Here is a 25,641-nt window from a genome sequence, read left to right on the forward strand (position 1 = left end):
TTTATGATACTAGGTTACTTAAAAACATTCTTATAAGAAGTCGTTTTTATCGCAAGGGTTCATCACTACAATTGGCTTTGCAAATGGCGACTATGCTAATGTTCGGGTACTTCCGTCAGCATAATCATTGACAACTCCTTTGTTAGTCTAGGCTTACATACGCATGATTGTCTGATGAGTTAGACTACCCGACTGAAGGGCGGGCCGCGCGAGTAATTTCGAAAAAAGCACAAAAAAAAGGTCTGATCCTCGAATTTATTTCAAAACATGTTATGAATCTAAAAATGTGTGGAGGTAATTTACGTTATAGGTTTCTGGTCAATGTATCTCATGCACACAGGGGAATCTTTTTAGGAGAATTCTTTTAAGCCTTATTCTGCTCGTCCTCATGGACCACTAGCCTGTTTTTTTGATGATCTTATCAAACAGAATAAGGATGAGAGTCGATACAGTACAAGGTCGATGATACTGATAAGTCCTGTGAGCACAGACAGGATTTTAACCTGCGCTTTACCTTTAACACAGATCCAAAGTCCGACGTCTTAGACCGCTTGGAAAACGGAATTCCTCCTGCATATATAACTTACATAAAAACCTATACTTAGCCTACCTATAGTTAAATAGTACAGTAATTTATTATTTGGTAGTTATTGATAGTATAGTTGAAATATAAAGATGAAATTGCCTTTAGATCAAAGAATATATTCAATATTAAACAAATTGTTAAACACTACATTTTATACCTTTGATATTCTAATTGAAATTTACTGATTTATAATTGTTTCTAATTATAAATAACGTGTTTAAAGAGGATCTTTCAAATAATAAATCGTCTAGCGTACTGTTGCTTGATAATGATGTCGGAGGGTTTTTACTTAAGAAAGCGGTACGAATGGAGTGGAAATCCGTGATAAAAAATCCATTGAAGTAGATAAATACGGTAGAACAAATTTCGTCAAATGAGTTTTAATAATACTTCACATTCAGGATTTCCTAAACTAACCATGATTTTCCATATGCATTCTAAAAATTTGCGAATCTCCAATAAGCACCAGAATTTCTATGGTCTAAAAAGCAGCTAATCGATTATTTAAATTAAGAAAATAATTAAAACGACACCATTTAATACCCAAAGCGTAAAATTAATTTATAATTAATTTTTAAACGCAGAACAGTGTTCTGAATGACACTGCAATACGCTATGCACGGTCATGAGATATACATTTTTGTGAGGAGGCACATACAGACAGTCATTTAGAAAATGATTTATTTTTTAAAGTGCATTTATTGGGGATTAAAAATATAATTTTGTGAAAGAACCTTAGTTCTGTGAATGATATTAGCTACATCATTTAAAACAAGCTTTTTGCTACAAAAATAGAATTAAAAATAACAGCTCAAACTATGATAGGTATATGGCATTTAACAGAATACTTCCCGCCCAATAGCCGAAGTAGAGTAGAATGGGGTATGCGGCCGCCTAGATGAAGTCACCATGTGGGCCAAGGAGGTGTCGACCGACTTGTCAACCGTCGCCCACACAGCTGATAAATAAAACATGGCGGCTGTGGTTCCGCATGGTTAGTCATTTGAATTATTCCGCTTTAATTACAGCGTTGGTGGCATCCAGGGTGAGGTCGGTCGCATACTGAGAGGGGAAAGTGTCTTCTCATGGGTCCGGGATACTTTACTGGGGAAATCCTGGGTCATCCACGAACAGATCCACTAGAAGGGTTATCTCGTCTTGGGAGAGTTTCAAGAACGTGGATGTTTGGAGGGGGGAGTGGAAGGGAAACTCCTCCTTTCTTGGTAACATAACTGAGAACAAAGTGCAAAGAACTTGTTAGAGTAAGAAATGCAGGAGCATAGGTGCAATAAAGAATAAGTTTAACCCATGATACAACCAAAAGAGGGGATTTTCTAGTTTTTGGAAAGTTTATGGGATTGGAAATCCTCGTTTCTTGGAACTTCGGGATAATAGGCACAAGAAAAAAATACTTTTAATCCAAGAACCATTCACGAATAGATCCACTAGAGGGGTTATCTCATTTTGGGAGAGTTTTAAGATCGTGGATGTTAGGGGGGGGGAGTGGGAGAGAAACTCCTCCTTTCTTGGGAACATAACTGAGAACTAAGTGCAGAGAACTTGTTATAGTAGGAACTCCAGGATCACAGGCGCAATAAAGAATAAGTTTAACCCCTGATACAACCAAAAGAGGGGATTCTCTAGCCTTTGGAAAGTTTATGGGCTTGAAAATCCTCCTTTCTTGGAACCTCAGGACAAAAGGCACAAGAACTATTCACGTATAGGTCCACTATAGAAGTTTCCTGTTTTGGGAAAGTTCCAGACGCGTGGATATAAGGAATGGGAGTGGTAAAGAAGCTCCTGAGAGAATATATCTGAGAACTAAGTGGAGAGAACTTGTTATAGTAGGAACTCCAGAGGCGCAATACAGAATAAGTTTAACCTATGGACCATTCATGATACACTCATAAGAAGGGATTTTCTAGTCTGTGTTAAGTTGCAGGGGATACGGGTATATGGGATGGGAAATCCTCCTTTCTTATAACTTCAGGATAATTGGCGGAAGAAAAAATACTTTTATCCAAGAACCATTCATGTATAAATCCACAACAGGAGTCTACTGTTTCAAAGAGTTGTTTTAAAGAGTGCCAGAGACGTGAATATAAGGAATAGGAGTGGAAGAGAACACCCTCCTGGGAAACTACATCTAAACAAGGAACTCTAGAATCGTAGTTGCAAGGAGGATATAAGGAGGAATAAAGGAGGAATGGAAGAGAACACCCTCTTGGGAAATTACATCTAAACAAGGAACTCTAGAATCGTAGTTGCAAGGAGGAAATATGGAGGAATAAAGGAGGAATGGATAATTCCTTTTCTTGGAAACACTCCTTAGGCTGGTTCTTGTTTTCGGTTTTCTTCTTGCGGTGAAGGATCCGTGGTATACTACACCCTCCGGGGGTTTAATGGGAATCTAAAGGAAGTTTTCTGGTCTGACTTTCTTAGTATAAAAATTCTATTAAGTATATTTTTCCAATCATAGCTCTTGGATGTATGGATGACTCGATGCGTTCCTCTTAAGCGGGTGTTACTCCTGAACTGTTGCTGGAATGTTTTATTTTGGTTCTGAGAAGAAATCTACAATCTAGAGATTTAAATATGGGATTCGGTAACTAATTCCCTGCCCTTGTGATTTTCCTGGGAGAGTATTACAAGTTTAATCAAATTTTCCACTGTTCTCAACGAATTCTTCAAATAAATGACCTTGTATGTTACAATAAGAGCTACTCAATTTATTGCTTGTGTATAAATGTATATATATATATATTTATCTTTGGCATACACCTATTTTCATTTTGATATTTATATTTATCACCTAAATTTATATTTATATACAGCTCAAAATTTATCTTTTGGCTGTGAACATTGTAATAAACAACAGTGTGGTATTTGCAAAATTATGGATAAGACCGATCAATTCCAAAGTAGGGCCACTACAAAAACTTATCCAACAGCTAGAAAATTGGAATGTACTCCAACAATTCAATTTACCAACTAACCTGTAGGTTTTGTCCCAAGGACTACATTGGGCAAACCTAAAATTCTTTGCGGGTAAGAATAACCGGTCACCGTTTTTCTATTACTCACAAAGACGAAAGAATCCAGTAGCCTTACACGCTATTCACCACAATGAAAAGCTTTGATGATTGCTATAAACTCAAAACTATAAGGAAATATAAACCTTGTAAAAATGGCTCTCAAAATTTTTTGAATCTAAGGAATAATGAATTTGGTACACCAACTTATATTAAAATCGAAATAACCATATGGACATATTATTCGCTAATTACTGTTTTCCACTTGAATCCTTAGATTCTGATCTAGAAATTTACCTAAATTTAAAATAATATTATATTTTGTTATTATTTTTTTAAATCAGTAACTAATCAAAACTTGTTTGAATGTCAAAATTGTTACTTACATTTAGAAAGTTCGTTATCAGGTGTTTGTTCTTTTGTTTGTTTATTTTATACAGTGTACGTGAAAAAGTTGCAATTACAACGAAATATTTTTACAGGAAATATTTGTAGTTTTCTTTTACCATAAGGCGTTCTTGACAATTATATAAATATAAAAATATATCATTGTCAAGAACACGTTTTGAAAAGGTCATTAGAGGGATATTAGTGTCATCAACAATTGTACAAAGGTAACTACAAAACGTTCTAAAGCGACTCTTAAAGGCCGATTTATTAGCAACGCTGGTCTTCAGCAAGCCAACTTCCGACAACTGGGGATCGGGAAACAACAATAGGATAGCTGTGACAACAATAGGAGCTTTGGTCTAATGGTGCCAGGCTCTCATCTTGCTACACACACTAGTAGTGTAACTAGGTGAAAACTTGCAGTTTCCTGCGACAGACACTGTAATGACCCGCTGTTGTGTTGGACGTTTACTGGTAGTTATTTCTAAGGTTGTAAGTTACCCGCCATCACTCTTCTACTCCTCTTGGGCGTCTAGAAGCTATATTAGGCTAAGCGATAAAGTAGTCACAAATAGTATCGTAACATTATGATCTCTTTTTACCCAAGATGCGTAAATTAAAAATTTATTAAATATATAGAATTTAATAAGATTTTTTACTTTTACCCAAATATGTTATATTTATATGGTAAAAATTTTATAGTTTCAAAAATTTGTATTTTTGAATAAAATTAAAATGTAAAGGTTGTAGGTTACCCGCCATCACTCTTCTACTCCTCCCGGACGTCTAGAAGCTATATTAGGCAAAGCGATAAGTATAATTTGATCTATCCAAACAGAAAGTTACTTACAGTAATCGTAACATTATAACATCTCTTTACCCAAGAAGCGCAATTTTAAGATTTATAAAATATTCAATGTATAAGAATTTTTAATACTTTAAATTTTATTTGACCTAAATGTTATATTTATATGAAAATAGTTTTATAGTTTCAAAAATTAGTATTTTTAAATAAAATTGAAATGTAAAGGTTGTAAGTTACCTCCCATCACTCTTTTACTCCTCTTGGACGTCTAGAAGCTATATTAGGCAAAGCGATAAGTATAATTTGATCTATCGAAACAAAAAGTTATTTACAAATAGTATCGTAACATTATAATCTCTCTTTACCTAAGTTGAATAATTTTAAATGTTATGAAATATCGAATTTATAAGAATATGTAGTAATTTAAATTTAACTAAATGTTAAGTTTATATGGTAACAGTGTTATAGTTTCAAAAAAATTATTATTTATAAATGTGTGCATTGCTAAATATAATTTAAAACTAACGAGCCTTCTTAAGCAATTAATTTTTAAAGTTCGCCATTCGAGAGCTAATTTCATTGCACAAGGAAGTTTGCCTAGTGTTTTCGTGAAACCGATCGTTAGCTGCTCTAATTTTGGTGGAGGTTGAAATCGAAAGGGCATCGTTAGGGTTACGATTACCAAATAATATTTTGTCATAGATCATATTTTTGACTTTTACACCAACTGTTAGACACATAAGTAATCATTATAGTTAAATTAGATTCAGTCAATGTGTTGAGAAAATAGTAACATTTTACTTTTTGGTTCACGCTGGTTAGTATTTCAAGCTAAAAAACTATAATCAGTAATTAATCAATCGTTTTGCATTTTTAGTTTATGTTATAACTAAACCCTCCCATTTTGATCCTTACCAAACATTAGCACGGTCGATAATTTATTTATTTCTTAAGTGAAATTTCTCTATCGCTTTCACGGAAAACTAGGCTGATGACTATAAAATGCAAATCAACTCTCAGTTTCGTGACTAATTTAAACTATTACAACCCAAATTAGCCTTAATATCTTTAAATTGCACTTCATAAAATAAATTATAAACTAATTGACCCAAACCTTAATCACACACTTGTAAATCAAATTATGATACACAGTTATACCATTTTTCAAAGGCTTTAACATAAAATACTATAAATGAATTAATTTAATAGTTTAATAGTCCTTTAGGCTCAGTCGGAAGAAGTAGGTAAATTTCTTAACAACTGAAGAAAGTATTAATAATTATTACGTATGGTATTGACATGTACACAAGATCTCGAAAAAATATCATACTAGAAACAAGACTGTTAGAGAAAACCCCTACAAAGTATTCCAAACATTATAAAACACCTTTTTTAATTTTTTATGTTCATAAATAACACAGCTATGATTGTTTCAATTTGAAAGGGCTCAACACTGTAACGAAATAGTGTAGCCTACCAAGTTAGCCAACGGACTTAGCCAAAATATTTATAAGATAAAAGTTTCAAACCTTTTAGGATTTCTTTTAGGCAGATATCTTTGTCCGCAAGTTGTGTTATATAGCCTACTATAAATAGGGCTATGAGAACAAAAAACAGCAACAAAGATATATGTATATATATATATATATATATATATATATATATATAATATATATATATATATATATATATATATAATTTTTTTTGTCCATGTCCTTTTCCTGGGAAAGTTTTATACACTCAAACTTTCAACTATTCCATACGAATTCTTCTAATAAATGGCCTTATGCATTACAAATACAAGTTTCTCAACTACTTATCTAGAAATATGATTGTTTCATTGGTATGAACAAATTTTGGAAAGAGCTAAAGTAGGATATAATACAAACTTTTGAATGAGGGGTGATTTTGGACTCTGGGAGTCATGTTCGGTAAAATTAAGCAAATATTTAAGTAAATAGTAAAGTATAAAGTAGGTGATAAAAAAGCAATACGCTGATTTTCATAGTAAACACTACACGAAAAGGAACTAAATAATAATAACAGTATAATGATTATGCCGGAGATCAGTAAGTCGTAAACTCTAACCTAAAATGGTCGTTATTATCAATATTTTGTGTTTTTCGGAAAACGCAAATCGCAATCAGGAGATCGGTTATTTATTGTTGTTATATCATTTATTTATTATGTATTATAATCGTATCTTACTATAAAATTAATTGGAATCTATATTAAAATATCCCTCTCCTATCGTTCGTGTATTTATTTCAAATATTTTTATGGAGTTGGCAAAACCGTCTAATGTGTGTGAAGCCTAAATGCCTTAGAACGGAACTGCCTGAACCTCATCTTGCGGCTCTTGGTGCCGCTTTTGAAAGTTCCGTTGTTACCTTTGTTTGTACAACCGTTAATCACACTAATATCCCTTTCATGACCTTTTCAAAACGTTTTCTTGACAGTAATGTATGCATACATTAATTGAGCAGTTGAGTAGCTCATATTTTTAACATACAAGGTCTTGTATTTGAAGAATCCATGGAGGGCAGTGGAAAATTTGATTAAACCAGTAAAACCTTCCCAGGAAAATCACAAGGACAGAAAATAAATTCACCGAATCCCATATTGAAAGTCTCTTATGTATAGGAACCTAAGGACGTCAAACAGCTCTCTTGAGCTTGTTCACAATGAGCAATAAAAGGATGCTTTCTGCAGGAGGCCATGATCATCAGTAATTTTATTAACTAATTTGAACAAAAACAGGATCAGGGGATCATACCAGGGTATGCAGAGGTACTTAAATTTGTAGACTCTTGGGGCAATTGGAAAATTCTTTAAATATTACTACAGTGTAACCATTGAACAAAGCAATAGATTTGATGTAATTTATTTAGTTCTTTCTTGTAAGTTTTCTGTTGAAAGTGGTGTATTTAACAGTCTATAAATCATTGAATTAAATTTTGCTCTTTTTTGTGCAGATGGATGGTTAGATTCATTGATGATGAACCTATCTGTATGAGTTGGTTTCCTGTGTCAAATCACTACACAACTCTTGACAATATACTAAAAAAAGCTTTAAAAAAAAGAAGTAGAAAAGATAAAACAACATTAAGACCACCTCAAGACACAAAACATGAATTTATTTGCACAACAAACAGCACTTTTTCAAACCAAATATTCATAAATTTTAAAAAGCATACAAATAAAACTGTCACTCACAGAACAAGCAACAAATTATCCCAAATTTTAGGAAACCCTAAGGAAAAAAATTTCAAATAGTAGTAAACCGGGAATTTATGAAATTGGATGCGATGACTGTGACAAAATGTATATTGGACAAACAAAAAGAACAATAAAAACACGATTTAAAGAGCATTTATCACACACAAAATATGGAAGAGTTGACAAATCTGCTGTAGCCAAGCACTGCATTGAATCAGGACACAGAACATCAATTACAAATCTAAAATTAATAAAAGAAATAACAAAACCAATGAACTTGAATGCTTGAGAAACACTATACATAAACAAAAATAAAGAAAAACTCATGAACAATGAAGAGGGCCCTATTGAAAATTCAAATCTTCTTTCTTCTCAATTTATTCAAAAATTAAACTCTAGTCAAATCTAATTTTTCATACTGGCCAAAATTTTTGTATTTACATTTTTACACCATATATGTTATTTTAATATTAATTATAACAAACAATGTGTAAATATTTATTTGTGGAGTTGCCTGAAGATGAAACCTTTGGTTTCAAAAGGCCTCGTCCAAAAAATAAACAATTTGAAAAAAGTAGTGTTTTTATTAACATTTAGTAGTACTTAAATTTGTAAAGGTAAAATCGAGGCTTACTGTAGACTTGCAAAAATAGTCCGTTTAAATTGTAGGGATAAAAAACCTTATTACTTCATTCGCAGCACTATTTGGCAAGACCTTGATGGTAATTGTTATGCCCATTAAAATCCATATACGTGTGATATAAGTGGCTGCCCACTTACGACTGCGGTCTCTGTTACAGTCAGGCCGTAATGGTGTGTCTACGACGGGGTTGATCAGGGCTGGAAACATTATACGACACCAAGGCCGAGCACTTTGTTACGTACAAAAGTGAATGATTAACTCATACCTAGATTAGGTTGGCAAGCCTGCCTAATGGCAGTGGAGTAGCTAGATTATTTTAAGGAGGTTATGTTGGGGGGACTGAAGGAAATCTACGACGAATAGGAAAGGTTTCAGATTTTAATTGGACTCCACGGTTATGTTGGCACGATTGATCAAATCGAAACAACTAATAATGTTTCAGCGGTTAGTACTTTTAATTTCATGGAATTAAAGGAACACAAAAGGGATTTAATTAAATCGATACGAAGATCGTGTTATCAAAATCGATTGTTAGAACGAAGTAATAATTCTCAAGGTTATTTTGAAATGGTGGGGAGAGGGTTTGGGTTAGAGCAAGAAACCACAAAATATTTAAGGACTGTATTATTACACTCCATAGAAGTGTAATTGAAGCATGAATAAAAATTTATAGAATTTATAAGGCAAGATATTGTAGACAGGACCAAGATATCTATTTGCCACAGTAAATAGCTAATAACACTTTTATAAGCCTATTCTAAAGCTTCAGGGAGATGATATGGTCTACCAATATATTCTATAACTAAAGAAAGTTAGTTACACCATTTAAATCGAGAATGGCTGTACCGATAATAACAATCTATAATTTGCTGCAATCATCTCCACCCCTAATAGAAGAATAACTATTAAAACATCGTAAAAGTTCACGATAAAATCAGGTAAATTTCAAAATAAAAAGGTTTTCATATAATAGTATAGAAAGAGCCCGTTAAATGTAATCAACTGCTTAAACATTGTTTTATGACATCTCAACCGTATGTTTTATTAACGTAACAACTATTTTCAATTAGTTTACACATTGTCTTGAAAGCATAGAGTAAGCTTAGTAGTAATAACACTTCTTATTTCTACCTTTTCTGCAACCACTGTTGAGCACAGAGTAAGAAAATATAATATATCATAAAAGTAAAAGTTTTAGTAAAACTATACTTTTAACTGTACATTGTAGCATATATTAAGTCAGCACTGTAATGCAGATACCAAAGAGTATTTTACTACCAAACTTTTACTATACACTTAAAGACTGTTATAAAACCCATCTTAACTGGTTTTTTGATAAAAATAGATTTCTCAGACTTGTGTATTTGTATATATTTCCTTAATCGTGTAAGCAAGGCAAAATCAACTATGACACAAAAATACTAAGACCAGATTACATTATAATGGCCATAAATATACTATTTTAAAACGTATGTACTTTATCATGGCAACAGTGCAAGCACAACATTGGTTTCGGAAAAATAATTCACTCGAACCAGAAGTATTCATACACGTGTATGAGCGTTCAAAATTGCGTGCGAAGCAGCAGGTAACTGCTAGTAATGACATTAATCAAGGTGTAGGTATAAGTGAGGTGATAGGTGAGGAAAGTGTAGTAACTACAACATACAAAATAAATGTAAGATACAAAATATAAAGTAGGAAGAAGAGAGCACAGTTATAATGTGATTAAGGGGTGGCAGTCAATTTAAGTACACAGTAGTGCTGCGGGGTTTGCCTACCCAGGGGTTGAACGGCGCACCCCGCTAGCCACTGTCTGACACATTATATACCTTATATCCCCGTATATACCCTTTATATACCCTAGAATTCGAAGAGTGGCAGAAAATTAACCAAACGACCTAAAATCCTTTTCTACTACATTATTCTAATTTATAATAATTTCAATTGCTCATAGGAACATATTTCATTATTGGTTCGGTATAAAATATCGTGGGAAGAACGTAAACATTGCCTAAAACGTGTATACAGGAATGTTTGTATAGTCTGGAAAATTATTATTCATAAATCGTATTGAAATATAAAACCAACTGTGCACCTGTCTACAAGTCGTTATTAATATATTTAAACATTTGACTTATAAAGCGTGCTGACTTACATTTATTTAATAGTATTACAAAATTCCTTAATCGGGATTTAAATGTTTACAACTACCGTTTACTCGAGGTTTTTAATGAAAGTGGTTTAATAACTAGTATAATAAAGTAGTAGTTGAAAGGTATATTTGTACAAATAAAATTTGAATTATGTTGTACATTTTTTCGACTTGGAAATTTATTGTACTAAATGTATTCTTCTCGCGAAAAACTTTGCAGTGAACAAATCATATTGACACGTTTAATTAACTTTTCGAAAATTTAAAGTGTTAATATTTTTACCTAAACTTTATTTTTTGTGTTTGTGAACATTGGAGAGCGTTTGTTCATTAAAACCTTTTTTCTCTCTTTTTTAGGAAAAAAACCTTTTATGTGTATATACAAAACATAGAACAATGTTTACAATATAAAAAGTCTATAGTCTACAGTAAAAAATAAAAAAGTTTACTGGAACAACTTATTGAGTAACCTTTAAAGCATGATTTTATTCAAAAAACATAACTCGCATGGTAGTGTGTTCGAATATATTTGTTATCAAATATTACAATTTCTTACGAAAGAGCTTTTTGAAGTGATATTATAATTGACCAAATATAATTTGAGTATGATATAATTCCCTTTCACTATGTACATTACGCTATATATACGTGTAAATGTAAATTTAAATTTTAAATGTAAAAAATAAATTTGTGAAATTTAAATCATATTTTGTTATAATATATAAACAATTCCCAATCATACGGAAATATTAGTAACTTACACGTACTTGAAGAAAACCGTCAAATAGTTAATCTTGCAAGTAAGTATGTGAGTATGGTTTTCCGACTTACGTAACACACACACACACACACACACACACACACACACACACACACACAAACATATTTATTTATATTTATATTACCTATAACACTACTAAAAAATCAGTACTTTCCCCCTAACTGGGAAAACTTAACTACAGTTCAGTATTATTAAATTACTGTCTGAAAAAGAGAGAGCGCAAGAAATTATATAGTAGTATTTAAAATTGTCAGTTAGGTAACTTAAAAATCGAATGCTGACACAGTACATAGATATCAAATCAAGTATTTTAAATCAATACCTTTTCAGAGATACAGCCCCTTAAAAAACTTACATTAAAGCAGGAAAAATATAAAAGAACAAATATTTAGTTAGGCATTGAAATTAAGAATTGCATAGTCATTCCTCGTAGATTTTAAGGTTTTATTGCTTAAGGAGATGAGGTTTTGTGAAAAAAATAATTTGTTGAAATAACATGTTTTAAGATCGTCTATTTCTTAAGGAAATGCAATTTATTTTTATAATGTCAGATCTTCCATTCGTTTTTTTTTACAAACTACGTATGCAAAAACATACCTTCATCTGTGACTTCAAATATGACTCTAAGTACTGTTTTACACGTAAGTGAATCATAGTGAAATTATTTTTTTATTTGCCTGTCTTTGAAAAAATACCTCTTTAATTAAAATAAAAACTAACTTAACCAAACAATAATGGCACCACCCAACAATTATACAGTACTAGACATTTTTAATTGTTTTCATAACAATATAAAATTATAGTTCTAATGCAGTGCTACCAGCATAGAACTTGGAGTAAAAATTACCCCAGTCGATTTAGAAGCAGGAACCATTAGTCCCAGATAAATAAAGCTGTTATAAATGTAACACATGGGAGAGCAGTATTAGCTACCTAGCTAGGAGCCATAAATAAGCTAATTATTGTGTAATTGCAGCCCAGTATTACAGACCACATGTGTTATTAATGCTCCTTGTAATGGTGGTATATGCAGGCCCGGTGTTACACTTGATGATAATGTTTGTTCCTGTCAATGGGTTTGGTTAATTGATAACTGTCTTCGGCCAGTTGAAGAGGTAATTAAAGTTGCGTTTTAATTATAATTATATTCGCGTCATTACTGGTGGTCACATATATGGAAATTAAAAGACTCTCAATCTAATAATTGGATTGTAAATCCACGAAAGCGTAATTATTTGCTACTCAAAGTTATTACCTGTATTAAAACTGTATTACCTTATTTGGGGTATCGAATCGTATTTTTAAAATTTATTCCTTTTTTAATAGAACGAATTATTATTTTTACTATCACGAATATTTACTGGATTTATAAGTTATGTTGTTTGTATTTCTCCGATTTAAATGTTTTGGTCAACTAAAATAGGTTTTTATCAAAATATGATAAGTTAATTTGAGTATACAATATTATATTTTAGTCTTTTTAAATGAACATGATCATTTTTAATTAAAATATTATGGATAGTTACATTTAGTTGACATTTTTTAGGTCTTAGTAGACAAAAAGCTACTATTCTATTTAATTATTTGCAAATTGGAAAATATTATAGGAGAAGTGTGAATAATCTAACTGAAGAGACGTCATGGTAATCACATACAAGACATGGATCAAACAAGTTAATTAAACACATCTATGATTGTGTGTGTGTGTGTGTGTGTGTGTGTGTGTGTGTGTGTGTGTGTGTGTGTGTGTGTGTTATATTTCTATTAAATATAAAAATATTGATATTTTAAAAGTTTAACAACAGTATTTATTATGCATCAAACACTTGACGTTAGTGTAATGAAAGAAAACACAAATAAAAACTGGCAAAGTATTATAAAAAATAGTATTAGCGAAGATTTCAAAAGTTTTTGGATTTATATAACTCGACATCATAATCCAAATCAATACACTTTGCTTCTTCCAGCTATGCCCCTATAAAGCGTCTTGGAAAAGTGGACTTTTTAAAGCGCTTGTATGGAAGAACCATTTTTTTTTTTTTTTGCTTTGAAGTCGAATTGTGAGTAATATTGAGAATTCTATGAATTGTCGAATAGTATCTCCTAGTCAAGTCGAAGAAGCCAAAAAAATTATTGATAAATACAAAATTATTGGGAATAAAAAATGGCTGTACTTTCTAATCGGATCGATGAACAGAACGAAATTACAGTGAAAAAACGAAAATCTGTAAGTGAATTTCATTGTAATACACTTAGGCTACTATCAAATTCCTGCTTAAAGGCATAATCTTCCTAGCTTTGCCCGATATGACTGAAGCAGTGTGGTACAGCTAGTTAACAATGAAGGTATACAACCAATAGGTGAATTAATGACTAAAGGTGTCGTATATCGTAACTTTTCTGCTTCGGCAACGACAACTGCGGTATGCAAATATTCGAATCAGCCAACCAAAAACAAAACCGTTCCTCACGCGTCACTGCTTGTTCTGTCGACGTGTTGAGATAGTCACTGTTTAGCTATTCAAACAGCGACTACAAGTTAAAGCCCTATTATAAATGCAAACCCGGACCGCTAATATAGTATCGGATATAATTACAGAGCACAACAATGATGCACGGTGTAAGGTTCCACGGCTGTGGGGTCTTTACTGTCGATTGTGAGAAAATAGATTGTTACTTGTTGAAATAAATTATCGAGTGATAGATTAAATTTTTTATTTTTACGGTGTACGCCAGTTTAGAAAGATTTACGAAAATACCGTGGTACATTAATTAGAAATTTTAATTGTCAATAAGGCTAAGGTGAGTTTCTACCTGGTTAATTTTTTTTTAAAGATCGATCCCATTTTAAGCCTTTATCTGTCCGTCCTCATGGGCCACTGGCCTGTGCGAGGATCTCATCAAACAGAACTAGGGGGAGAGTCGATATAGTACAAGATCGATGGTACTGATAAAAATGCTTCGGCAACAGACAGGATTTGAACCTGCGCTATCTCTAATTCAGACCCAAAGTCCAACGTCTTAGACCGCCCACCCTGCACTCCCATTGACAGCAGATCCACTAGTACAAGGTTTCTTCAAAACTGTTGTATCACGTACATCTGGGCAACTCATTGGATGTCCAAGAGTGGCTCATAATTAACAGCAAATGTCCAGATGTTGGGGTAAAAGGGTTGATCTTCAGGTTCAGTTCAACATGGATGTTGATGTGGAATGGGTGGGATTCTCTTAGTGCTAAAGGTTTTCGCATGCTAAACATGAAGGTGTCCTACCCCCTACCAGCATTGACTGAAGGATACTGGTAGAGCCAGCTTTCCCTTCTTCCGAGGTGGCATGACTGATATAAAAAGCCCGCTCGCTACCCCTCTTCGTGGTAGATGTGACATAGGATCTCAACAGTTTGCAGATTCCCTATCCCTAACCCAATCGTTTTGAGCATCATTTCAATCTGGAAACAAAAGTCCTCTTTGACTAAAAATCATTACTGAGAAGTGTATATTAGAACAACAATAATAAATTTATAATGGTAATAATCAATTATAATACAAATAAATTGAACAATAAAAAGCCTAATGTCTAAATTAAAGCTGTGGTAAAGAAATTACCGTCGTGGATGCTTTGGAATAATCCGTGCAAGTTTGAGAAGATATGGGAAAGGAACTTCGATTTCCTTCTTTTTCAGCTCATAGTAATGCGATTGATATAGGCCTAATCTTTTAGCAGTTTCCATGGTCACAATCAATCAGAAGGAAATGTTGGTCTGAAAGTTTTTGGGTATTAATTTCGTATTTGATACTCGCTCATTATTGCAATTTTGGATTATATTGAGAGCAATTTCAATAATTTTGAATTATCTAAATAAATGGCTAGTTTTAAGGAACACAAAATTGCATGTTAATCAATTCTCATTTTTAGCTTGTCTCAAGTAAGGCTTCATTTTTGAGTGACCCATATTAGGACCTCAGGGCTGTTTTGGACACCTAGTTTTTAAGTTTTACTCGCCAAAATTGAGAGCAATGGTGCGGTATTGGGGAGCTTTCCTAAGAGCAAATAAAGTAATTTGGTCGGAAAAATTACATTTTCAATTGTTACGTTTCCAAAATCAGCTCCTCAACATAGATCTATCAAATACTGGATTTTGGTTCAAATTTGTATGATAAACAACCAAAGGATATTACAGTAGCGCCTTATTAACCGAACTCAAGAAAAAAACCGAAGAACGATTATCATAACAGTTTTTAATGATCCAGTTTAGCCTTATATTGTAATTTATGTTTTGAACTAAAAAATTTATTGGTGACACACCATATGTATATCGTCAAATTAACAGGATTTGAATAACCGTACACGTTTCACTGACTTTCACAAACTTTATCGGCTACATAATTACAACTATTTCTGTGACTGAAATTGTAAGGTCCTTGAGCCTTACCTTGATGTTACGTCATCTTGTCTAAGTATTCTGCTAAAGGTATCCTAATATACTGGGAATTGTTCACGCTTATTCCCAAATATCAATATAAATCAACGCACAAATCAAGTCTAGAAGGCAGCCACCTTTTGAAATATTACTTAGAATTATCAAGTACCTTGTTTAAATTTTAATACTCATAAAAATGTTGATATGGTGTTCACTTGATTTGTTGTTACAGAGTGACAATATTTAAAAAAAATCCTAACACTGAAATTTACCAAGTGGCGTGGAAGTACTTGTTAGCGAATAAATTTTAAAATCTAATAGAATACACAAGAATGAAATATGACAGTTCTTAACGTTTGGAAGTTATATAACAAATATAATAAGTAGTGGCTATATCAGACAAGACAAGAAGAAAGTAAGTTTTTTATATTTGTATGAATGAATGACGTAATAAATCTTGTTAAACTCAATAACTACCGATTCAATAAAGTTGTCACGTTTATATAAACACGTATGTTTCAATGTGAAACTCAATTATCCCGGGAAAGAATTATATGGAGCCTATTAAACTGATCAAGACAAATCGCCTTAATCAATTAACTCGCTGCCTTTTATGGAGAATTTATTCAGCGGGGAAAATGGAAAGGCGGCAAACCGGCCTACTCAGACTCATAAAAGTTAACGCGAAATACGAGACGTTTGTTCAGGCGGGCGTATATCCCGCGTGTAGCCCACGGACGGACGGCCGGACGCACACGCGGGCGAGTAAATCCATCATAAGAGGGCACGAGGTTCGGGTCCGCGTTGAAAGTTATAGTTGCAGGCTCACTCGCAAGGAGCGACAGTATCGATTGAGGGGCGAAGGAGGGGAGACGATAAGAGACCGTTTAAGTGTCGGGTAAAAATAGTGGGCATGTTCCCCTATTACGGGGGACGCTGTGATTGGGCGGTGCGCGATAGGCCACGCCCCCCGCAGTGGAGGGGGTGCCGGCCAGTTATGGCAGAGTCAGTGTGTATCAGACTCTCGAGCGGAATGGACCTACTGTGTGTGCGTTGACCGGTATCAGGATAGAATAGGATGTTAACGGACGTGAACCCGGTGACCAGGGTGGCAGGGCCACTCTACAGCACTCATCAGTTGCCTATCAACAAATCTGTGAGTTTAAAAATCATATTATACATATAATAATTTTTCAAAATTATTTAGCCTGAATTGGTTGTTTCCTCAAAAAATTAAATTGAAATAAAAATACATGACAAGGAATTCTAAAACTTATATTTTTTTGATAACTGTATATTTGATTCACTTCTATGAAATAGTTAAATATTATAAATGGGATTTCAATTGATTAAAGTAATAGTTACTAATTTAATGATAAAAATTAGTAAATTATGTTCCCGGAAAACCTACAGTACTTATAACTCAATAAAAGAATTATTCGTTTTTAGAAAGGCTAGCATTTATTTTAATTATGTACCTAATATTATACACTATTAGCCTGTTTTATTAAGAAATATTACATTTTGGATGTTATTGCTGATTTTTGTTGTAATCTGAAATATTATAGATATTTTTAATGTGATATGAAGTGTTAAGTAACTACATCTTAATTTTTACGTCCATCTCCCAGTAGTTAATTTTACCAAATTGACACAACCACCATACCTTTAACTGGATTAGCGTTATACCTTATCACATCTTATTTTCTCTTTTAAGACCTGGCGTAGCTATTTTAAGTATGATATATATATATAACATAACCATACGCAACTTATTATTATATTACATTATATTATATACTTATATTATATCTGGAGCTTATCTGAAGAACAGGGAGGATTAAAATAGTTTCCTCCTCTTTGGAGTATTCAATCCCTATTTTTATTGTACATTAAAAAATGAATTCATTAAAGATCTATGCCAGATACTGAGGTGGCTTATTTATATTATTATTAGATCCATACTTAGACAATTATCTAGGGTTGTCTATATTTATATAAAATAGAATATAATATTTTTTATTGTTTCCGGAAAAGGCTCACAGTAAAAATGTTTACCTACATGTCAACTTTATTTCTGTAAGACATTGTATTAAAGTTATAATTTACCTATAACAACAATAAATAACATGAAGGAACCGTAAATTGTGTAAAATCCGTGAATTCTTTGAGAGTGTCATTTTCTCCAAGTTTAGTTTCATTTATTTATAACATGCGGTACTTAGGTCTATGTAACAAAACCGATAAGAAGTTGCGTTAAATATTAGGCATTGTATTGAAGTAGAAATCGTTATATTTTAAAATTAATTCATAAATAACAACAATTTAACATATTTATTGGAGACGATAGATTGAATTCTATAGAAAATCCTTTTTTTATATAGTAAGTTATCATAAATCAATAAAGCGTTATTTTCTAAATTTAATCATATTAAATTTTGACACTCTGTTGTAGTAATCGATTACATCAGAGTGACCCACACTGTAATAATCACACTGTGAGAATGAAGTACGAATTTTGATTTCCAAAATATTTGTATTTTGCAAAAATAGCAATGCGAACCACGCTTTGCGATTTTCTGTGAAAACTGTGTGTGTGTGTGAAAACTCTTAAATTTAAGATTTCTTTTTTTATTTTTAAAACCTCTGCAAAAAACCTCTGCCAACTAATTATAAACTAAACCTCAGAATGTACCTCTTTATAAACCATTCCTTCAAAGCAAGAAACGTCATTTTTTGTACTGATGAACTATCCGATACTTTGATTCCTGATGATTTCTGTCATACAGGAAAAATAATTTTTAATTTATGACTTGAAATGATGTAAATATGAAGTTGTAAAGTTGTTGATTATGAAGTCATAGATTGCATCGTTATAGATGCATTAGGCAAATTTGTTATAGGTGATAACAATTGTTGAGTTTCATTATTTCATTGTCTAGTTAGAGTTAAGTTGAGGATTGATTCTTCCTTGTTTAGGAATGACATTCACAACTACTACACCAGATACAGAGATTTACTTGATTTACCTCATGTTAGGCTTAGCAAGACACAAAACTCTTATTCTTACGTAGGCTGAAATATGTTCAACAAACTTCCTAGAAATGCTTGTGATATTGATTTTAAATGTTTTGAAATAAAATTGTACAGCTGGCTACTGAGGAATTCTTTTTACAGTGTAAATGAGTTTTTAGATCTTTCAACCATTGACATTAGCTTTAATTGATGACCTTGCCTTATCTGTGATATTACTGTTTTAAAAATTTTGAATGTTTTGTATATAATGGAATTTTTACTTTTATTAATTGATGACCTTGCCTTATTTGACATATTAATTAACTATTTTGAATTCTGTGTATATAAAGGATCTTTTAAATGTATGTTTTTACTTTTTATTATCATTGTGCATTACCTTAAATGGAATTTTAGGTCTTAATTAGTTTTGTCCATCAAATATTGACTAACTTCAATTGTTGTACTCCGCTTTATCTATGCTCCCATTTGTTAATTGTTAGTTTTAATTTTATGTGAAGAATTGATTTCATTACTTGAACTCTATTTTAACTATAAGTGAAGATGTATCTATAAAGACATAAGTAGTATTAACTATTATTTGTTGTGTAATGCCTTGTGGCAACTTGACGTCAACTGTATGAGTTACCAACTTGTTTTTTGTTGTAATAAAGACTTTGACTTTGACTTTGACTTTGTTGACAGAGTCTCCCAGATTGACCAGTTAAGTTGAAAAGGCTGTCCAATAAACTACATTAAATAATTGTGCAATTAAAAATAAATTTCTGAATTTTACTTTAAGCAACAGAGAGTGTGACAGTAGTGTTAGATGAGTATTGCACCAGATCTTACAGTACTTATAACAAATTTAATGTCAATATTTGTGTACGCTATACTTATTTTCAAATAGTTCTAATTGCAATATTTTCTTTCAAATTAAAGAGTAAAATCGTTAAACTATAGGATAGTTGTAAATCTTTAGTTGTTTTCTTATAGGCCTATATCAACAGTAAAATAATTTGTTTTGGCTGTAGGATTATAAAGTAAATAAGTATCGATCATTTGAAATCATAGTACTGTTCAACTTAATATGAGACGTCATAAATGAACAATCACTTAATTTTGCAGCTAAATATAGATTGCGTAATACTGAAGAGTTCTAACCACCGTATTGGACGTATATCGGCAAAATGATGTTATGCCTGTTTACTACTTTTTCTATTCATTTTGAAAATGCAATATGTACTTAAACCATCAAAAGCAGTAAATGTTTATGATTATGTTTTAATGGTGTCCCCAACATAGAAATATTCATTTTAAAGTTCTTAGATATGGTTATAAAAAATTGGTTCAAATCTAAATAAATCGCTCTATATTTTATGTTTTTAAATATGAATTTAATATTACATAAACTACTTTATGTATGAGTTCTCTAATAATGATGTAATTCCTCTTGTGCAAATTGAAGGATTGGTCAAATCTACGGATAAACCTTTAATCAACATTTATAAAATATTTCAACAGAAAGCCCTAAGGCCTGAATTTACAAGTTCGAATACCTATTATTGCAATTGTAACGAATTTGATTTTATATGACGTGCAAGTACAAAGTTATTTTGGCACTTGTGGAGTAGGAGGAGCTGTTTGAAATATAGTTAAATTCCTTCCTTTCTTAAGATTCTTAGAAATAAATTGCATTAAAATTTGTATTGTTCTCTTTGGAGGGAACAATTAAAATTACAGTTCGGTATTTGGACTTACCCCAAATTCTCTTGTTATACTCGGATTTCACCTTGATTATCCAAAATAATTTGGTAAGAAAGGTTTGTGAAGATATTTAGTTTAAAATAGGCTATAGAATGTCCACATACACACACAAGCACATGTGTACGCTCTGTGTTTTAATTATTATCACGTATGTTTCTTCCTGGAACCTTTTTTCCCGGACAAATCAAAGGATAGCCCGCGCCAACCCCAGTCCTGCGGGGAAATGCGCCCCAGTTTTTGCGGTCATCATCAGCAGGGGGCATTTCCAATTTAGTCTTGATGTCAAGCAATTAGTAACCGAACACATTAGGCCGCTCCGTCAATGGACTTCGGCCGCAAGACAAACATTCTAAACCCTCATTTGCCTTATCCATCACCGCACTTGACAGGTCCTTTGCAGAAATAATTAACAAGAAGATATATACATATCCATCTTACTATCCTGAACTTCTACTACAATATGTGCATTGATGACAGCGTGATTGTTCAGTTTACTCCCATTTCTTTCAATGTCACCCAACTGTAAAATTATAGACCTATGTTACTCTTACTACTAATTTGAGTAAAATTGTAAAATTTTGAAATTAATTATTTATAAATATAATATTCAACCATTAACAAGTTGCTGAGAGAACATGTTCATAATAAATTTTGAATTATTCATGTTGGTACAAAAAAGAATCAATCAGGCATTCTAAAAACGAAAAGAATATTTTGGCATGCGATAAAAGTTCCCACCATTAACAACAAATCGCAACTATGATTTGTAACTGCGTTGTACAAAAATGTGTTAGTATTACAACGGGACTCTACAACAGTTCGAGTTACGGTAGCTTTTACAATTTCAAAAATCAAACACAATTTAATTGCATAATAACACCTTATGTTTCACAAAACAAGGAAAGTTTTTATTTAATTACATGGGTTTTTACTATTAACAGAACGTCATTCCTGTCACCATTAAGTAGATATGTATACAATAAATTACTTCCTCGTGTAGCTACTAAGTGCTTTGAAATTTATCATATACTAACTGCAAGCTTATTATGTAACTAACGCGTAACTAACTGATATATTACTACTTATGGGTAATTACTAAATTACTAATGCAACTTGAAGATAAAAGCGACCTTCCAGTGTGGCTTAATGATTGGGATTCACATTTACTCTAAAGAGTCGATGCCTGGGACGGTCACACACATAAAAAAAATAATTTCTTTCAAAACACGTTATGAATCTAGAAAAGTGTGAAGGTAATTTACGTTACAGGTTTCTGACCCATGTATCTCAAACACATAGGGGTAATTTTTAGAAGCCCCTTTTAAGCCTTATTCTGCCCATCCTCATGGGCCACTGGCCTGTGCGAGGATCTTATCAAACAGTATAAGGGGGAGAGTTGATACAGTACCATTTCGATTGCAGTGATAAAAAGTGCAACGGTCACGGACAGGATTTGAACCTGCGCTATCTCTAACTCAGACTCAAAGTCCTACTCTTAGACAGCTTTGCCATCGGCACTCCTAGTTTTATGTAATCTAGTATTTTCAATATATTTAATAAAATCTGTGAATGGTACAAAACATTTATCAGAATTCCATTGGTGTAAAAGCCGAGAAACGAACTATATTTTTTGGGGACACAATTTTCAAAAGTTTTTGCAAAATTTTGGAATTTTACGTATCTGAAACACAATAGGTTTTCTTATTCTGTTAAGACCTTGGTTTACAAAAAAATGAAAAAAAAATGATTGTTTTTTAATTTACTAATACAAACTGTAAGTAAATCTATCACGGTGTACTGTAGCCATTCTACGAAAAAACTATTTCAGTCATCAATACAAATATAAAATTTACCTTTTAAAAAAACCTTCGCACATCGTGTGCATAAAACTCAATAATTACTGAAAGCAATCGCCAGTAATCACACGGTTTTCGTTTCACAGCGGTCGATCCACCGCCCGCATGCGGTGGCCGTATGATTACATAGTTTCCACCACCGGGGTCGAATTAAGCAGGGCAGGGAATATTTCACTTAGCAGGTTGTGTTGTGGCCAGCCTGGTCTGGTTAGTAACACAGCTGATTTACGGAACTTTGTTTACCAACTGCCGCCGGCCAGCTGATAATAACAGACTCAAGGTTTACGACCTATGTTGACACTACATATTATCATAATACTAATGCTCCACACACACTTTACCACTAATTTCTGATCTTTACAATAGTAATTTATTTTAAATTTACGACCGGCCAATGCGACGGGGCTGGTTTAAACGTTTAAACGACAAATTTTAGGCGGGATTTGTTGAATTTGCTAGAGGACCAATTAGGTTTAGATTTTCACTGAGTTTTAATTGAGCCAACGACTACTTACATTTACAATATAGCCTACTTACTCAGTCTTTATGAACTCCCCCAATCACTGCATAAAATATACAATTACTACCATTATAGTATCTTTACTAGCAACCATATATATTTCCATGTGGTTGCAATCATCTGGTAGTGTAACAGTTAGGCTAAACGTCTCTTTTGTAAAGTTAGAATTTACTAGGAAAATCTTCAAAGTAGTGGGGAGAAATAAAACCAATTATAATCGCATTATTCCTAATTGCCTTCATTTCCTTAATCTGCAGGAATATTAAAATGCCAAACTTCGAGGTAATAAGCCCAAGGTAAATTTATACATTAAAAGACTGTGAGGGCTGATATGCTTTAAGAAGACTAATGTGAGCGATTTCACGTTGTTTTTGTCGCAGCCCAAAATCTCCTGACATGTTCTTGGAATTAGCCCCTCCAGGCTGCTCTGTCACCTGCCCCAGCCACCTGATCGCCACGGGATAAGCCACGCTCAATTTGGCGATACTTGTCAGTCGGTTGACGCGGTGTCCCTCAGGGGTCGGTTTTAGAGCCGCTGCTCTTTCTTTCCTATTCGTCTGCTATTCTTGAGGTCACTTTTCTTCTTTAGGAATTTGTTTGCACTTGTTCTTGTGTCCTTGTTTTTTCTACAGTGTCAATTGAATGGAGTTATTATCAGTGTACTATTTAATTTTTTAAACACTGCATACATTGTACTGTACAGATCAAATGCATTGATAACTTTATTGATGAAACCTCATTTCAATCATATTAATTGCTGAGACATTATGATTTGCTGAAGCTGAGAAGGTACAATATATATAAATCGTATTTTCATCGGTCGATGCGGTATCTCTCAGGGGTCGGTTTTAGAGCCGCTGCTCTTTCTTTCCGATTCGTCGGCTATGATATCACTATTCTTCTCTAGGAATCTTCTTGTTTTTTCTAAAGTGTCAGTTTAATGGAGTTATTATCAGTGTTCTATTTACATTTTTAAACTATGTAGATCAAATTCACTGTTAACTTTATTGATATAACTTGATTTCAACTATATTTATTTTGCTAAGGCATTATAATTTCCTGAAGCTGAGAAGGTCATCGTAATAAATCGTCTTTTAATCAAAGAAGTAAATTTGGTAACCTTGTTAGCATGGATTAAATGTGAAATATCGTGTTGTAATGTATAAGACCCTGAGCATTTTTACTGGTGAGTGCTAGGAAGTAGTGTAAAAAAGTCATCGTTGGTTCTTTCGAATAGTTTGAAAAAGAAAGATCCAAGATATCAGAATTAGGTCAACCTAGAGAAGATCCGAAGGATGGGGGCCACATGGGGTGGACGAACGGATCTAGGCTAGTTACACGACACGTGTTTCGGCGGCCTCAAAGCGCGGCCTCGGCCCCCCGCCGCTCGCATAAGTTCCAGGACCTTTTTTGCCAGCCGGGAATAGAACCGTGTGTATAAGCGTCAAACTCTTCGGACGACTGACTCGACGCGCTCTAGCGCCGCTCTGCTGTCCTTAATAAGGTGTAGGCCCTACTAAAAATGAGAAATGTTTATGGGTTCTTCAAACTGTTCGGCGTCTTCACAGGCCCTGTGTCGTTTATAGGCTGTGTCCTCCGAATATTTGCATGATTATATCATTTCAGGCCCACATCAACGCAGGAAGCATTTAACGGCCTCAAGGCAGGAGACGGCGTTCGGGCGTGATTTATTCCACTTAAATAAATACCTAGTTTCAACAATGTCTTGTTGAAATAAAATCTTGTTGTTTATGGATCAATAATATTATTTGATTACTTTTTCCCTTAGATCAAGAAGCATATAAATTGCACCTAGTCTTATAAGGACCTTTGCGCTGCTTTCGGAGTGACAGGGTATTTTGGATAGGTAAGGAGGTAGGGGCCACCTTCTGCCGAAATCCATGAGGAAAAATTTAGGGAACTAATAATTTCAAGTCATGTCCCCTAGGAATAAGGGAAGCCAGCACTGAACTAGCCTCTCCAGTTAAAACAATTAGGGGGTGGCACACCATTACTGTTTAGGCTAGCAAGAACCTTTGACACTTGGGGAACGAACCCCACCAACTCCAACAGTCATCTCTCGCAGTAGACTAGACCTATCGAATTACCATTGCACCCCAGAATCTCGGCATTTGCAGTTAGTGATGTGCCGCTCCTGGACATCCATAAGGTTGCCCAGATTTAAGTAACTTCTCGGTTTTTTTACTGTGCCCAGTGTGTATTCAAATGGAAGTGGAAGACCGGAGTGATCCGTACTGGATATTTAATTAGTTTAATTTTCCTATTATATACCAATGCATACAGTTAACATACTAAAATGTAAATATGTACCCCTACCCTAGTGTATCACCAAAACTATGAACATATTTACAAATTTTAGCACCGTTCTTTTGATATCCATTTTTTTACCGAATTGTTCCCAAAACCTTTGAAATTTCTCGATGTATGATACAAT

The 25,641-nt window shown here is 33.3% G+C and overlaps 1 protein-coding gene across 3 annotated transcripts in view; it reads left to right on the forward strand.

Annotated features, from left to right (window-relative positions):
* The window catches only part of LOC124367886 (transcription factor Sp9), a 237,837-nt gene that overhangs the window by 159,192 nt on the left and 53,004 nt on the right, over window positions 1-25,641 (forward strand). For 2 of the 3 annotated variants that reach the window (XM_046825075.1, XM_046825073.1), the window contains exon 1: window positions 17,055-17,187. The exons of the other annotated variant lie outside the window; for it this stretch is intronic. In XM_046825075.1, the coding sequence (XP_046681031.1) occupies window positions 17,110-17,187 (78 nt within the window). In that variant the 5' untranslated portion in view covers window positions 17,055-17,109. Of the gene's footprint in view, window positions 1-17,054; window positions 17,188-25,641 lie in introns of those variants that run through there. 3 annotated transcript variants of the gene reach the window in all.

The sequence above is a fragment of the Homalodisca vitripennis genome, chromosome 8 (genome assembly GCF_021130785.1).
Source record: "Homalodisca vitripennis isolate AUS2020 chromosome 8, UT_GWSS_2.1, whole genome shotgun sequence".
Classification (NCBI taxonomy): domain Eukaryota; kingdom Metazoa; phylum Arthropoda; class Insecta; order Hemiptera; family Cicadellidae; genus Homalodisca; species Homalodisca vitripennis.